The sequence below is a fragment of the Medicago truncatula genome, chromosome 1 (assembly GCF_003473485.1).
Source record: "Medicago truncatula cultivar Jemalong A17 chromosome 1, MtrunA17r5.0-ANR, whole genome shotgun sequence".
NCBI lineage: Eukaryota > Viridiplantae > Streptophyta > Magnoliopsida > Fabales > Fabaceae > Medicago > Medicago truncatula.
The window spans coordinates 41,747,645-41,759,985 of NC_053042.1; the positions used below are offsets into that span (position 1 = coordinate 41,747,645).

The window sequence follows — 12,341 nt, forward strand, 5'->3', positions numbered from 1 at the left end:
AAAATTAGTCACTAATAGAATAACAGTGGAGATTAATGTACATGTGCTATCTTACAAGTATATCATATAGATGCCTAAAATATTTGAACAATTCAATTAAGTCTAAGTCGTAAGCTAGGGTCAGTAGTCATCCGATCTTACCTAGTTTTATATATATATATATATACTAGACCATTGACCCGTGCTAACGCACAGGTCATAGAACAAAAAATATAATAGCGCAAATATGAAAGTAAATATTTTTCTTGAATCGTAAAAATAGTAAAATTTAATTCGTAAAAAAATTGCCAGAAACGTCTTTAAGTACCATATTAAACAATTTTCATGACATCGACCCTGTTACGGAAACATAACATATAAATTTAATGACATAGTTTATTGAATAAAAGGAAATCCAACGTCTGTCGACATAAAAAAAGTACCATGTCGACATAAAAATAGTACCAATATGCAATCACAACAACACTACACATTGCGGAAAACTTCTTTGTAGACCACATTTGATGTCACATCAGTATCTTGGCCGTCCTCGTCATTGATCAACATCTTTAAACCATCCCTTGAAGTAACCCTCGATATTGCGACGTACAATTGTCCATGTGAAAAAACAGAAGACGGTAGATAGACACCAACATTTTTCAAAGACTGACCCTGACTCTTGTTAATAGTCATTGCAAATGAGACAGACAACGGAAACTGTCTTCGTTTAAACTTGAACGGAATTCTAGTATCAGACGGCTGTAGCGATAATCTTGGAATAAACACCTTTTCACCTATATTAGATCCAGATATTACCTCTGCCTCGAGCACAAATTTACCCATCTTTGTAATAATCAATCTTGTACCGTTACATAAGCCCAAATTTTGATCTATTGTCCTCAATAACATCACAGGTACTCCTACTTTCAATCGAATCCTATGATTTGGTAATCCGGAGGCAACAATGGTGTTGAGAAATTCAGGGGTGTGGATGTCGTCCACTGCGTCACCGCCTAGGTTTTTATGATAAGGTGTATCATAACTCAAATAAATTTTTTCCTCACCAGGAATCAAGTCTAACACATAATCATTAACCTGATCAACAATTGTATTCTTTGGTGCCAATATTGCTCTGCTTTGAAAATATTCTGCTTTACCAATGTGTCCTAACAAATTTGGGTAAGTGCTTTGAACAATAGATGCAATAGGATTACCTGAACTTGGAATAAGCAAGTCAGACGGGATTTCAACGGATATGTCGACATCATTGATTTCCCCAATTGTACCATCCCCAACACTTAAAACCCAGTCAGAAAACAACTTCCTCTCTTCAATGTCAGCATCAGATGCGCCGCTTAGAACCCTCATATTTTTTGTAAGCGTAAGGACTTCACAGTACCTCCATAAATCAGATGAGTTAATTGAAGCATAGACAATCTCCGGCCTGGGAGCTTTGGGTATGACTGGTAATATCTGTCTAAAATCTCCACCCAAGACAACAACCTTACCACCAAACGGTATGTCCTTGTTTCTTTCATCTACAGTCTTTAGAACATCTCTCAAAGATCTATCGAGTGCTTCGAAACAATGTTTATGCATCATTGGCGCTTCATCCCATATGATAAGTTTAGCCTTAATCACCAGCGATGCCAACGGTGTATTTGGGGTAACTCCACACATTGAGGTCTCGTCGATTATAAAAGGGATACCGAATCTCGAATGTGCAGTTCTTCCACCGGGTATAAGCAAGGCAGCAATCCCACTTGATGCACATGCTAAAACAATCTCACCATCAGACCTTAAAGCAGCTGACAAAGCTCTCCAAATAAATGTCTTCCCCGTACCACCATAACCGTATAAGAAAAAAAAACCAGGCTTGTCTTCCCTGACTCTTGTAATGATTGTATCATATACATTATGTTGTTCCGAAGTCATGGTCGACATCAATCGGGTATGTTCAGCAGCTAGTACAGACCTATTATAGTTCATCTCATCATAAATCAATCTACTCCCGACATCTGGGACCAACGATGCATCCGCCTTTGGCATTGGAGGAAAATCAGACAAACTCTTCCCATAGCTCTGCAACAACATTTCTAGTTCGGCCAATGCATAAGCCTTCAACTGCTCATCAGTCAAACGTAAATCTGGGAGACAAATCAGGGTTGTTAAAAATCAGCAGGAGTTGTTTATCGAATGATTGAGAAAAAAACAGCCATGTTCATGTAATTTTCATAAAAAAACAGACGTGTGAATGCACTTAATAGAGCTTAATTTTTTCAACTTCAGCCAATATACATTTCTGATATAAATAGTTATTCATTCATAATTTATGTAAATTGCCATTAGAATAAATATTTTGCACAAACGCACAACCACTATTAGATTTACCAATATCATTGCATGTATTTTGAAAAAACAACGGTAGTTACCTTTGTATAAAAACAAACGCATGTATTGTCAAAAATGGAAAATTATTTGAGAAGAAAGTAGGAACAAACATAATTATTACGCAAATAAAAAATAATAATAAGCAATGAAATAAACCTGGAGCTCCAAGCACCCGCCTCTGTTTGTGGAGAATGTCATCAATTAAACTTGCGGATGTAGAATTCCAGACAACATCTGGTCTGGCAAACTGATCAGATACCATAAGTTCCGCAAAGAGTCTACGTAAATAAGTGCCAGTTCCCCAAAGACTTGCTTCCATTATGGCGTCTATAAACTCCTTGTCATCATCCAGTAACCCCATAGCGTAGCAGGCTTCCTTGAAAGTATTGTATTTGACACTGTCGACTGTCTTGATGTCATCGAAAGATGTCGGACCTTTGATGTAGTTTAAGAGAGTTCTCAGGTAAAACCTTTCGCCGGAACCTGGTGGAGCAAAATGGACCCTTCCTATCGAAAAACCAAGCTGCCTAGGAGTCCATTCATGATCTTGTGCTTTCCACACGAATTTTGTCGGGAATTGATTGTAAGTCATATTTCTTGCTTTTGGATACTTTTGATTTGCTTTCATCCAAGCCAAAAACTTTGTAGTTTTTCTATGTGATCTTTCTATGACATCTACAATATCCTCGTTCTCTTCGTACGTAATTGAATGCTCATTTTCTAAATGATAATTTAACCGTTCAACCGAAGGTTCTCTGTAATGTATGTCAAAAGCGAATATTCTCCAGGCAGCTTCACACGCGGACAAATATCGACAATCATAATACATTTTTATCTCATCCAAACCATTTTCACCTCCACCACCATAAAAGTTTGCGGTGACGCGGTCATGTCCCTTGTTTACATATTTGAAAAGGTACTTGATTGAACGAATTTGGTTGCACCACTCAACATTGATATGAGCATTGTACTTCAAGAGCAGTGTTCTATTATACGGCACAACAAACCTGTTGTCTGCAAAACACTCTCCCTTTTTTACATAAACTCCATTGTCCCTTCTTCTGTAAACTGGATATCCATCGTTATCGATCACGGTTTGATCCACAAATTTCTTTGGAAAGTGCTTGGTACATCTATTTTTGAGCATGCAAGGCGAACTTGTGTTTTGGTCACCACATGGGCCGTGAATCATCAGCGTAGTCACTATATTAAATAACTCCACATCTGTATCTTTGTTTGGAATCTCTGCTGATATAATCTTGTCAAGATCCTCAGGCTTCTTACAACGATATCTTGGCTTCAAAAACACCAGTATGTGTGCATGAGGCAGTCCACGCTTTTGAAATTCAATAGTATATATAACTGCACACATAACATAGAAGGTTGATATAAGTTAACTTCATGGTAAATTAGTCTAAAAAATAAAGTATTGCACAAATGTCATATAATCAGGGAGTCGTGGGTAACTATTGAATATTGTGTATAAAATACCTCTAATAAACATTATATTTACATGGTAGATGCATAATATACGACATGGATTAACATGCTATCTCATCAATGTGCCGTATGGAATCAATTGAAATTCATTTTAGTACTTGCATCGTGTGTTACAATAAAGAGACGAAGTAGCAATAGAAAGTAACTTCAAATATTTTACGACAGAACATAACATATATAAATAAAGTGCTACAGTTGAGACCAAAACTTTAGTGTATACATTACTTACCTGCCCGGACTTCTCCAAATATTTGGCCCTTCTTGATCTCCTTTATGAGATGATCGAGTTTTAACTTGAAAATTCTGCAAGACAAATCAGGTCTATCTGCTGGTCTTAGATTATGCAATTTGAGAAAATCAACAACCTCCGGCCATTTATGATTGCAAGTAAACGTGATGAATAGATCGGGATATCCAATCCATCCACAGATAGCCATTGCATCCTGATAGTTTTGGATCATGTACCGTGGACCACCAACAAAAGTCGACGGCAAAATAATTCTTTTTCCAGTAGTAGCCGGATTTGTCTCTCCTCTTAGAAGTGCTTCAGTTAATCCTTTATACATATCCGCCCTTAACTCTTTTTGATGATCTCTTGCATACCTTAACCTGGCATACTCTATCATACTGAATCCGTCAACTAAAAATTGGTGGAGCAACCTCCGTGAAAAAACAATAGTTGAAAAAATCCTTTCTCGATGCTGGACCATATAAGCCATCCATTCTAATTGAGTGACATATAACCTTTTTTTCAGTGTCTTATTGGATGATTCATTGTACCTAATATCTTTTCGGTAACCATCCTCTCCTCTTGGAAACAAAAGCGGATATTGCAATGGGAAGTAAGATGGCTCAAAAATTGAAATTCTCTGCAAAATACCAGATCTCTCTTCAACAACAACATCTCTTTCAAAATCAGAAGAATCAAAGTCGCCGACTATTAAAGCTGCAACCTCTGACGCTGTAGGCAAATTATACCTCCGACCATCCCGATTTCTCTTGCCTAATATTCTTAGCTTGACAGTAGGGGCATTGCTCGCCTTTAAAGTATCTCTTGCAGTTCTATACTGTTTGACGTAGGAATTGACATCATCAAGAATGTCCCTAAGGTCAGCAACAATTGACGATTTGATCGTATCGTTGTCGTCGTCCATCCTACAACCAAAAGCAAAATATCAATATGTATGGTATGAAAGCTTTACTTCATAGAGTGCAATAAAAAATAAATATCGGAATTATCAAACTGTAAAACATTTTACCTCACAGCGGCCATTCTATTCTTGATTTCGTTGTCGGTGTCATAAACGTACAATTGAGCAAACTTCGGGCCATTTCCTTCCATTGGCAGCAAACTACCGATCCGATGATAATTTTCGCCATTCAAAACAAACGTCGGAGGAGCGTTGCCACTATTCATAGAGCTGTCAATCTTGCCACCCATTGATGTGAAGGCAAACATACTGTTAAAAGATCGAATATTTTCCATAAAGTACTTGCTTCTTTTATTGTCAGAGTAATACAAATCAGCGAGAGGTTCAGGCAACGGTGGGTATGCAATTTTTATACTCCCTTCCTTGCAACACATAGAGAATTCTGGCACAAATGGCTTATAGTGCTTTTGATTCCTCTCTCCATACCACATGTGTGATCCACAATATTTGCATATACAATCTGGCTGCCCAAAATCCTCGTAACTTACACTTTCAAGAGAATCTGAAAATAACGCGAGTATCATCAATTGTATATATAGTAACAATGTCTCGGATGAAAGCAAACATATTTATATTTTAATTACAAATAATTGTACCTGATCGAAGAGATGAAAATATTTCCAACAACATATCGGTGCAATTCTGATGCACAATGTCAGAGATGAAGTCTGTTCACATACAACAGCCATATACGTTAAGAAATCTTTGTTCGACCAAGATAATTCTCCGATGAAAATTCATATTCATCCAATACGATATAAGCAACAAAATTAAACATAAAGTTACAGAGACAAAAAGCAACATTACCTGAATTTGGTGGAATATCTTCGTCCTCCCAATTTTGAAGGCAGTTTCTTACGATTGATTCTTCATTAGCAGATGTGACAGACGACAAAATTCTGTGTGTGGCTTGAAAAAGATGGTTCTGGTTTACAGTTGCATCATCATCCAAATGAATCACTGAATCAAATGAAATAAACACATTTGAGAGGGTTTTAATGTTCTTTTCAGATTAATTGTTTTTTTTAAATCAATCATATGGAATCAATTTCTATGTTTTTTGAATCATTTTTGCATACTTCACTCTCAACATTTTTGCACACTTCACAAAATAATTGAACACACAAAATTTTACTATCAGTTTATGTGGAACATATATGACTATGCAGCTATGTAGTAGTTTCTCTATTCTCTCTTTGGTTTCATTAGCTGCTAGTCTGCTACCAAGACATTGAAGATATTATGCTTAAGGAGTGAAAGATCATTAAATCATGTAAGTGAAAGACCCTTAAATCATGTACTAAATTGTTTCCATTCATTGAAAATGTAAAAAATGAAGATATATTGTTTTCATTATTTCCAAAAATGCATAATCCTAGTGTAATTCATATTTTCATCATCATCGTCCAATGGAAACCAAAAGTGTTCATTGCTAGCTTACCTTCATTGTCTGGTATATCAGAATCCTCTCGGTTTTCTCCGCATATGCCATCGAAAGATCCAACAGATTGATCGTGAGACATATGTGTGGCATTTGTTAAAACATGTTCACTGGTTCCAAGGATTTCGTTGGTTTGGCTGTTAGAACCGCGACTATTCGGTACTTCTGTAAAGAAACATCCATATTTTAGCAAAATTAGGTGAAACAATTACTAATAGTGTTGCGGTGTTTGTGCTTGACTAACCATTTGTGATGTCGGACAAAGGATTTCTGTTAGAGAGGTTGAAACTTTTATGAGATGAAGGATGATGTGAAACAATTTCTGAATTATCATATATTTGCACAATTTTTTGCCTCTTGCTATTCTCCATTAAGCAAAAAGGAGCATGAGATGAAACAACACAACTGAATTGTTGTTCTGTGCAAGTGAAGTGGATAGGCTAAATGCTCTCATATCAGTTGACTGCAATTTTATTGCTGATTAAGTTATATTATAATACTAAAAATAATCCACTTATAGTTGAGAATATTTAGGAAGGATCCATAAGAATAGGAGCAGATTTTGTGTCTAATTATTTGTTGAGACAAATCAAGATTCTGCAAGCATTTTTAGTTTACAATTTCATTAGGAATCTCACAAAGATATTAGAAACATGTGGGAAAAGAAGTATTAATCATAGTTACCAAAAAAAAATCTCATAGTTATAAATAAATAATAAAAGAAAATTTATGTTTGTACTTTTCATCGTTGACATGTGTAGAGCAGCAGGAGATCAAGAAAATTTAAGCAAGATAATGGTCAGAGGGAATTGGATCATTATGAAGACCATGCATTTCAAAATAATTCTTTCACTTCATTATAATGCTACCTCCCAAATAAATGTTTATATAGGACTACACATGTTTCTAAGTTTTATTTTAATTAAGGTAGCAACTTGAGTAAATCCGTTACTCACCTTATCATATGAATTTAACTTGCAAACCTTATCATATAGAAGAACTGCTACACATTGTGGTAAAAACAAAATTTGCTGATCATTGCATATTTACCAAAGCAATTTCTCCCTTATGGTCACCTGAAAAGGTATTAATCCAAATAAGTTTGTCTAGCCTTTTCTCTAGAAGTAATAAAATGTTGATATTAAGTCTCTAAATTAATAGTATACTTTTTGGAATGAAGTTACCAATTCATCACAGTTTGGTTAACTGTTAACTGATTTTTGTATTTGTTTTGGTTTCCAAATGTGAAAGTTGATTCTTCTTGTTGACTAATATTACCACAGTCATGCTTGAACAAAACTTTATTTAAGTGTACTGACAAAAGTTTGCAGAGCTAAGCAAGTACAACCAACACAGCAGTACAATGAAAATTAAAGACCAAAATGTAAAAAAATAAAGGAAAAACACTGAATCCTAAATGTCTGATTCGTGGAGATTGAAGAAATTCGGTAACAAAGCAGATAGTTCCAGCATTAGAGCAAGTTAAACAACTCTAGTGTCTTTAGGCTCAATCTTGACACGAACAGCCCTGTTAGGTTTTGTAACCGATGCCTGACCAGCTTCACCGTGATCAACAGCCACAGAGTCAATGCTATCAGAGGACCGCTTAAGACCTGTCTTGCTGGTTGGTGTGCCAATCACACAGGTATTGCTGCATGAGTCTTCAACCTCTTGTACATCCTGCAGACATTTGTGTTAAAAAAATTGGTTTAAATTTCCTACAGATTAAATTTTCTGCATTTGATTGGCAATTGTAGATTATACATAAATAATCAATGAAGTGCCACCTGAACATTATAATTGTTTGCTGCAACACCATTCACACTAAGCTCTTCAACAGATCCATCGTTGGGTTTCTATCACACATACATCAACAAAAGAACCAATTAGTCATAGGATGATTTCCTTATGAACATTAATTAATCTAAAACAGTTATGAGATTGTAATATCAGATATGAACTACCTCCAAATTATACTTAGACATGAACTGTTCGATGACACCAACATCGTCAGATGCCTTCTTAACGGCATAATTCCTATACTTCTTCACGACATTTCCTTCACCAACCTCAACCTTGAAAAGAACTTGCTTTTCAATAAGCACATTAAAATCAGGAGGATAATCATTGGTGCCTTCTCCCTGTTGAAAAATCAGAAGATGTTAGTTGAAAATTCCTTGCATAAAAAAAAAAAAAAAAACCTCATATATAGACCATGCAATTATCCACTACCTTCTCATGTTCATTGATTAAGTCCTGCACATTACGCCCAATAAATTGCGTCACTTGGCGATCAAAAAGAACAAAAGTAGTTGACCCTGTATCGTCCATCACAATGACATGCAGCTTGAACCTAACAAATAATCAACCGTATCAATAAACTTCTACGTATGATAAAAACAATTATTATATTCGGATGAGATTTAGATACCTAGGCACAGCACTTTTGCAAGTTTTGCACTTGCGACACCGGAGCATTCCATTGTCAACAGTGACCAATGTAGCACATTGGGTACACGATCGAAAGTACCAATCAACCTCAGTTTCGATCTCACATATAGTGGCAAGTACCGAACCTTGACACACCTGTAAAAATTTCACCGCCTTTTGCATAAAATTCTTGAACATAAATATCAATGATGAATCGGAAAGAATATTCAAAAATCTCTAAAATAGACAACTACCTGAGTTGACTCAATCATACTTTCGATTGTCATTCTCTTGGTGTTGAGCAAGTCATCCGAAAGAGATGCAGAGCTGTTTATGGAAATCTGGCTAACACTTTGGGTCAACTGGAGCGATGTTTTTTTCATACTGATAAAAGTATAACAATCTCATTAAAAGAATGAAACTCAAGCAGAACAAATAATAAAACTCAGGACAATTATGCAAAATGTCAAGCTCCATCTTGTATTTTTATTTTTTTAAACAAACCATATATGAATTAATTCTTAAGTCTGTAAATTGTAGAAATATAAGAGCATAAATTAGAGTCGCCTAACTCTTGGTTGCTATGTCATCATATGTGGTATCAAGTTAAACAATCTTAGCAGCTCATTCATTGATGCAATAATTATAGGTTATCAAGTTTTACAAAATATGTCCACACCAATCATAAGATTTTAGTGTCTACTTTCTATAAAAACATAAATGCTTACCGTGCGATGTAAGTAGCAACTTCAGGTAAATCGCCGTTAAGTATCAATTTAGTCCCATAAAACGCATTAACAATCCCCATTGCACCTAGTTTAATCAAATTGAAGAGGAAGTGAACATTTTCTACCAATATTTCATGTGTAGACATTAACAGAAAGTAGAAACTAAAAACCGCGAAATACCTAAATATTTGCGTGTCTTGCAAAACTGCAATATCAATACAACAGGAGAAGAGTTGTCGTGGTTAACAAAAAAGCTCACAATTTTGTCAGCATGTTCACCCCAAAGAGAGCAATGCAAACGGTTGTTCCTGCAATCAATCAAATATTAGGCAATAATCAATGCATCCACACAATGTTTATCAAAATTACATTACATGAAAGAGGCAAAAATCAAAAGATAAAACTCACTCCAAATCTTGCAAAGTCAAATCAATCACTTTGCTCTTCCTGCCCTCATTTTCAGTTTCCTTTACATCACCCCTTTCAATTACATGACCAATAACATCTGATATAGTGTATAGAAAAGTAAAAACAATTGTAAGTATTTTCTCAGGGAGTGCAGAGAGTTATAAGTAATGCACATCACACATTCACAATTGAATTCTTACCAGCAGATGTCTCCTCGACATTTGAAGAGAGGATTTCATTGAATGACATGAAATCAAAAACATTGATAGGGATAGTAGGTAAGTCTTTTTTCGTAAAACTTGAGTTGTGCAGCATACCAAGTTTGTGTTTGTGGGAAGTTATCTTATATGGACCTTCATTAATAGCGACGATTGCATTGTGAAGCTCATATGTAGCCCCTTCCTCAACCATTGACCTGAATCTTGCCACCAAATCCTTTCTAACTGTGGCGTGGATACGTCCACCCTATAGATGACAACAAAAGTAGAAAATAGGTGATTAAAATAATAAATTACAGAGAAATATAAACCATCATGTATGGAGGTACTATTAATAGCTCATATTGATCATATTCATTTGTCATATTCACCATAGTGCCGCAAAATATAAACGAAATGCATGGACGTACGATTTATAGCAACTATATATATGAGTATAAGTTTTATTTCCATTAACTATATATGTTTTCAGATTGTAAACTATATAGCAACTACATATATGCTATCTCAATTTTTCTTTAAGCATGCAAAAATTAAACAACGCAGTAAATTAAATCGAACTTAATCTAAGTAATTTATGTCATATTCAATTCAATTAGTGATTCAAACATGCATATGCAACAAAAAGAGAATGGAAACAATATATGATTGTAAGAGGTTAATTTAAAAAATAACATTGAAAAATTGCACAAACCTTTGCATCCACCAGCAGCATGTTCATGAATACGATGTTAGTTGGATCTTTTTTAGCTGGAATTAACCAAATGTGAGCAACACGCACACACATCTTCAGGTTCTTCCTTCCTCCAGAAACAGCTGATAGTGGGGTGTATATGCTAGACATTTTTGTTTGGCGTTTTTGAAAAAGGAAGATGCTTACTTAGAACCAGATTATATTGCTATTAGGTTGTGATGTATATATAGAATGAAGGGACAAAAACCGATGAGTAGTGTTTGATGGAAAGGAAGGGATATGTATGATGTTTTTCATAAAAAACAGGAAATATTGTTAGGTAGGGGAGGATTGAATAGTGGAAACGATCTGTTTAGTGTCTTTCATTGAAAATAGCACATTTTGTTAAAGTGCTGAGTGGGGTTCGATGGGAAGGAAAGGATATGTATGATGTTTTTCATAAATAAAAAAACAGGAAAAATTGTTACTGCAAACGATCTGTACAGTTGCTTTTGAATAAAAATAGCACATTTTGTTATGTAGAAAAAGATTGCATCAGAAGGAAATAATTGGTTTTTTAATTCCTTAAAAAGAGGACATATTTTGTTAAAGTGCTGAGTGGGGTTCGATGGGAAGGAAAGGATATGTATGATGTTTTTCATAAAAAAAAAAACAGGAAAAATTGTTACTGCAAACGATCTGTACAGTTGCTTTTGAATAAAAATAGCACATTTTGTTAGGTAGAAAAAGATTGCATCAGAAGGAAATAATTGGTTTTTTAATTCCTTAAAAAGAGGACATATTGATAAGTATTGGCTTCCAAAAAATTTGGAACCAAACTTAATAATAATTCTAAGTTATTCTAATTTCTCAAAAGGAAATAATAATAATAATAAAAATAGAAACCATAAATAAGAACACCAACATATTCATGGAAATTATACCTTTGTGCATCTTTCCGAATGTTGGGTGTATCCTCAATTAAAGTTGAAAGACTCTCAGGCGCAACAATGAAGTCATTGGCCAATCTACAAAAAAAAGGTTAAGAAATCAGTTTGACAAAATTGGTAGGCAAGGGCAGAAATTCAAAGTTCTATTTGCATCTATTGCTCAGCTTACGTGCCCAACAATTCAAAGTTCTATTTGCTTTACTTATTATATATGTTTTATATTTAACAGAAAAACCAAGATAAAAAGTAGATATTTTGCTATGGAGTGTGTCATTATGAACAACATTTTGCCATAGATAGAAATTGCTTGCAATATTTCAAAATATATTTTTGGACATAATGGATTGTACAACTTGATCAGATAGTTCTACTTGTGGATTTTCTACAATATTATGTGTTTTATATTCAAGAG

The 12,341-nt window shown here is 34.9% G+C and overlaps 2 protein-coding genes across 3 annotated transcripts; both read right to left on the reverse strand.

The window, feature by feature from the left end:
- Positions 1-465: 465 nt before the first annotated feature.
- On the reverse strand, positions 466-6,893 carry LOC112418629 (uncharacterized). Its single transcript, XM_024775065.1, has 8 exons — positions 6,767-6,893; positions 6,523-6,687; positions 5,889-6,041; positions 5,678-5,749; positions 5,130-5,583; positions 4,100-5,025; positions 2,527-3,732; positions 466-2,126 (listed from the first exon to the last, which is right to left on the reverse strand). The coding sequence occupies exons 1-8, from the start codon at positions 6,891-6,893 to the stop codon at positions 466-468; spliced, it is 4,764 nt and encodes a 1,587-aa protein (XP_024630833.1).
- An 892-nt stretch (positions 6,894-7,785) lies between these two features.
- On the reverse strand, positions 7,786-12,339 carry LOC120577762 (replication protein A 70 kDa DNA-binding subunit-like). 2 transcript variants are annotated; one of them, XM_039829700.1, is made up of 12 exons: positions 11,924-12,339; positions 11,001-11,142; positions 10,289-10,553; positions 10,089-10,185; positions 9,861-9,988; positions 9,681-9,765; positions 9,207-9,336; positions 8,954-9,108; positions 8,755-8,875; positions 8,487-8,663; positions 8,310-8,378; positions 7,786-8,202 (listed from the first exon to the last, which is right to left on the reverse strand). In XM_039829700.1, exons 2-12 carry the CDS (start codon positions 11,091-11,093, stop codon positions 8,005-8,007), a joined length of 1,518 nt encoding a protein of 505 aa, XP_039685634.1. In that variant the 5' UTR covers positions 11,094-11,142; positions 11,924-12,339; the 3' UTR covers positions 7,786-8,004. The 2 variants fall into 2 exon arrangements, with proteins under 2 accessions (XP_039685634.1, XP_039685632.1); XM_039829698.1 differs by lacking the exon at positions 11,924-12,339 and having other exon boundaries at positions 11,001-11,832.
- Positions 12,340-12,341: the final 2 nt, after the last annotated feature.